The sequence below is a fragment of the Montipora foliosa genome, chromosome 11 (assembly GCF_036669935.1).
Source record: "Montipora foliosa isolate CH-2021 chromosome 11, ASM3666993v2, whole genome shotgun sequence".
Taxonomy (NCBI): Eukaryota; Metazoa; Cnidaria; class Anthozoa; order Scleractinia; family Acroporidae; genus Montipora; species Montipora foliosa.
The window spans coordinates 49097857-49102856 of record NC_090879.1 but is presented as its reverse complement, the minus strand read 5'-3'; the positions used below and the strand labels follow the sequence as shown (position 1 = coordinate 49102856).

General features: G+C 36.8%; 1 protein-coding gene across 1 annotated transcript in view; it reads left to right on the top strand.

Moving 5' to 3' along the window:
• LOC137976511 (protein NipSnap homolog 1-like) overlaps positions 1-5000 on the top strand; it is a 7707-nt gene that overhangs the window by 2061 nt on the left and 646 nt on the right. The window contains exons 2-8 of the mRNA XM_068823880.1: positions 9-54; positions 585-679; positions 872-942; positions 1279-1419; positions 2349-2380; positions 2820-2914; positions 4554-4637. Coding sequence (XP_068679981.1) covers positions 9-54; positions 585-679; positions 872-942; positions 1279-1419; positions 2349-2380; positions 2820-2914; positions 4554-4637 — 564 coding nt within the window. The remainder of the gene's footprint in view (positions 1-8; positions 55-584; positions 680-871; positions 943-1278; positions 1420-2348; positions 2381-2819; positions 2915-4553; positions 4638-5000) is intronic.

Here is a 5000-nt window from a genome sequence, read left to right as displayed (position 1 = left end):
TCTTCTAGTCAATGATGTGAAGCCAGAATGCATTGAAGAGTATGTCGCTTTGGTGTAAGTGTTAAAGATTAAGAGTAATGTTTTAAGTACATGAGCATACCATTGTCAGTGTGTGTTTGTCATCTTTAATGCTATGCAAAGGATTTTATTTATTAATTTATCTTTTAAATATACCTTGGTATTCATTTAGCCACACATGTAAAAGATACACAACACAGCATGATCAAAAGTTGTTACCAGGTAATTAAATAAAGATTGTTGTGACAAGGAAGCCTAATGAAGCTTGGAGCTTATAAACTAATAAATAGGCTTCCTTGAACTAATTATGTAGATATTTAGTAAAGTACAGAATGAGCTAATACAATGCAAAATTTTAGTGGTAAATTCGCTTTCAGTAAGATAATCATTCAGTTTGCTTTTAGAACAATAATAGGTGGTGAACTAAATTATTAATTAGTGAAACAAGCAGCGATTTCAAGATGTTTGCCTATGGATGAGAATGTTGATTTTTTTTTTTTCGTGACAATTTTTTTTTACCTAATCAAGGTCACTTAATTTACTTACTTTATGTTGTGGTTTCTCAGAGGAGACACTTCACCTAAACTTAGTGCAGATGACCAGTTTCCTGGAGAATTATGTGGAGCCTGGACTACCGTGTTTGGAAGACTTGATCAAGCAAGTAAGTTCACTGGACAGTCAATAGTGTTGGTGTTTTTAGTTAATTAAATAAGACTCGTTCAATTTTTTTATTGGTTTAGAATTTTTAAACCCAGTTCACAACCTGAAACAAAGGAAAGTCAAAATTGAACCAGGAGAAAAATTAGACCATCGCAACATACACGTGTATGAACCTCTTTGGTTTTTATTTCAGTTCATCTTTGGAAGTACACAGGAGGGTACAAGTCAGTTGTAAAGGCTAAACAATATATGAGAGAAAACAAGGTGTGTCTTGAAAATATTATTTCTTAAAATAAAATGTTTTTTCCTTGATTGTGCTTTTAGTTGTGCTGGTAGTACATGTACTTACTGCTTTATGTGGCTAAATCCCACAAAATTCAGTTTTATTGGGCAGTCCTATAAAGTGGGTAGAGGGTTTATCATCTTTTTGTTCTTAAAACACGTGTCCATGGCATAAACAGCTCAGATTTCAGAATCTTATGTATTAAATCCTCTGTCATCTAGAACGTAGCTTAACAAACTTTAGACTGTTCTGTTTCCCTCAGACTACTCAAGCTCATAATTCACTGTACATAACAAATATCCTTTTTGCTGTTATAGGAATTCCTTGAGTTTTCGCGGAAGCGACGTACCCTAATAAGCAACAGGGAAAACCAACTTCTTCACGAGTTTAGTTTCTTTGGTGAACCAGAACCACGTCCTCCAAGCCACATCTATGAACTAAGGACATACCACTTAAAGGTATGAAGTCTGGTCATGCAAAACGTCATAAAACATTACTTTGAATGCAAGTTCCAATATTTGTATTCTGCATAAGTTGCTAGTTACTTAGCTACATGTATCTTGAGATGTGGGAAATGAGCCAAGAGCCTTTTAATAACTCCAAAAATTGCCTTATCACTTTAGAGCGGTTTTCAATTGAGTGTCGAAAGTAATTAGCTAATTGCTATGGTTTTGCATTACTTCACTCAGTGACTGGTTCAAAGTTCTCGGGCCATTTTTTCAACCAATCAAAAGTGAAACCAAAACCAATCGTGGCTCGCGCATGCACATTTTCCCGCGCTTTGTGCCGGCTACATGTAATTACTTCGACTTTTGATTGGTTTACTGGATTGTGTCCGTGCTTTTTGATTGGACAAAGTAATTACTTTGGTTTTTGGTTTTACGACACTCAATTGAAACTCGCTCTAAGTCTATGGTTTACATAATAATTATTGAGTACAAATGCTATTATACTAATTGGGGAGTCAGTAAGTCAAATCCAGTTGAAGGAGAATAAATCAATTCTAATAATTATTGTTGGTTTTTGATGAGAAAAAAATCTCTCGGAGCAGAGTAGAGAACCAAGAAGCGCATGCCAACCAATGTAATTTTTTTATCATGTTGGCTGCTGGAATCAAGCCTTGGTCACAGTTTTGGAAGGCACACCAACCCTGCCTCCTATGAAGAGGCTGTTCACAGCCTAAATCAACAAAAAGTACTGCAGCTGCCTTTTCTATCACACAATAATCAAAGTTGTGAAAACTTACAGTACGGTGTTGTTAATGCAACAAAAGAAATTAATAACATAATCATGGAAGTCACACATACCTTACAACAATAGGTGACAGTTTCCTTTGTATACTGTAAATCAAAGTGGTTATTAATACTTTTATTTGTCATGATTATAGCCTGGTACCCTCATAGAGTGGGGAAACAACTGGTGAGCAAATTCGTTTTTGTAGTGTTTGTTAGAATTTATAATCTTCAGTTTGTAGGCAAGACAATCACAACAATTATATGTTAATTAGTGTCACTGGATCCCTTTAGGATGCAGCTCTGTTGTTTTTAGGGTTAGGGTCCATTGTTTCTTTTGTATTGTTCTTTGTGTCCATTGTTTTCCGAAGCAATCTTGAGAGTTGTTTCGAGAGCTGTATGGTGGCCCGAAAAAGTTAGGAGAAACTTGGTGACATTTTTTAGTCTAAGCTTGCATCTCATTAGCATACAATACTGGACACAATAGCCCGTGTCAAGAACAATTTCTATTAATAGTCTATAGAGGCATTGAAAACCCTAGACAAGTATATTCTGTAGCTGTACTTTATATGCAATAATCTTGTTCTACATGTCATGAATGTGTTCCTTTGTCTGCATTTGTGCAGGGGGAAAGCTATTTTAATTCGACAAAAAGAAGATGATGCAGTGGCCGGTTTATTTTCACAGATAGGTGAACTTTATGTGGTTCACCACATTTGGGGTGAGTGATTGCTGAATTATCTTCATAAGGGGCAACTCCTACTACAGTGTAAATTAAGTTAAACTTTCTGATTTTTTGTATAGTTTTACAGTGATGTTCTGGAATTCTTCAATGGTGAAATGGAGTTTGGGATTCTATTTTCAATTCATTATTTTGTTTATATGCTGCTTCAAATTCTATTACTATGAAAACCACCGCTCTGTGGAACGGGCCTGAATTACAAATGTACTGAGTGACTGCCCTGCCCACTTCAGTTAAACATTGATGAAATTCCTTTCCCACCGTGTGAGCAATAGCCAGCTTTCATCGTGGACTTCCTTTTCCTTCGAGTGCAAGAAAGGTTTCCTGGCCTGAAAAGCAGCTTCAAACACAACACCTATCAAGAATTTGAACTATTTACAAGTGAAAGTGGGAGGGGCATTGACTCAGTAATTCGGGCCCATTTCACAGATCTGTGCTTTTCGTAGTATTTTTGTTTGGAATTCTGTTATTTAACTCTATTATGTGGCTTTAAATTCTACATGGTGTTTGGTTCACCATTCATATACTGATTCTGCAATTTGGTTTTTGATTGCCTGATTCACTTTCAAATTCTTTGCTTAATCTGTTTCTTATGGAGGCCTGTGAGAGTAATATAATAATATTATTGTGCTTTCTGTCTGCCAAATATGCCAATATTGACTGTCCATCGCAAAATTGTGGTACACAATCGTACAACGATTTCTTCTTGCGAGAGGGCAGTCTCACCATTTCATGTGGTGCAGAATTTTGTCTCCTAAGGGATTCCTAAGAATATTTGCCAATAAGACTAGTGTGATTCTGCTGAGCTGATGTTTTGGCCCAAATATGTTTTATTCACTGTTCCAAAAAAGCTGGAGAGCGCGCCTTCATGCTCCAAAGTCATGGGTTCAACTTTGGCTCAACCATAAATTTTAGGGTCGTAAAATGTAACTGAGAAGAAAGCACTGCCTTGGTATTGATAAATGTGAATGGTTAGACATTCTAAGATGAAGAACCCACACACCGGTCAAAAACGGTTGGGAGCACAGGTCATTCCTGTCACTCTTTCTGTCGGGGTGCACCTGTGAATCCTTCAGGTAATTTCATGCATAAAGGAAGTCCCCCACTGAGCACTGGAAAGTCTGTATCATATCGAATAAACTGCTATACACCCAGACTCTGTAAATAACTGGCATCATTGTCTAATTAGGGAGCTTATGCAAGGACAACAACGCGGCCAACAAGAACGTCATCTAAAAATATTATTTCCCGTTATTGTAATAATTTTGTTACAACCCCATGTCGTTCGGAATGAAAAGTAGGAATAAAATTGGCATGAACAGTGTGGTTTGGGAAAAAAAAAATTTCCTCACATTCTCATGTCCTCTACACACCCTCAAATTTGGTCAATTCACGTCCTTGCCAGGACAAGGAGGACAAAGAAATGTACCAAAATGCAAAACACATGTGCAGGGCATGCAGAGCTATTTTTTTTTGCTAATTAAACTCATTGTTTTGTGGTGTTCTTGTAGCCGTAGTCGTTGTTCTTGCGTAAGCTCCCTATTATTGAAGCAACATGACTTGTGGGTCATTACTGGCCTGAATGATTATGACTGACTGATTTATTTTCTATTTATAGCCTATGACGATCTTGCAACCAGGCAACAGATTAGGCACAATCTGTGGAACAGTCCTGGTTGGGATGACTGTGTTGCAAACACTGGTAAATATTATTCATCATCCATTTCAGTCCAACGTAAATGCACACTCAATGGACATCTCAAGTTTCCCCCTGAGCTACAAGTAGATAATTATTCAGAATTTAATAGTTTCCATTTTGCCATAATGCCATTAAGTAATCACAAAAGACACAGAAACCATCACACTTTTCATTTTTCCATGGCATTTTTTATGTTAGAGACGTTTTTAAGCACTCTTAAAGTCTTTCATCCTCTGAGCTAGTGTTGTCTCAAGTCACTTGTAATGGTAAACACTCAAAACACATTTGCCCTCACAGAATACAGTACATGAAAGCCAGTAAAAGAACCTGCATTGTGTTATTTTTGACATGAGCATTTACCCAAGG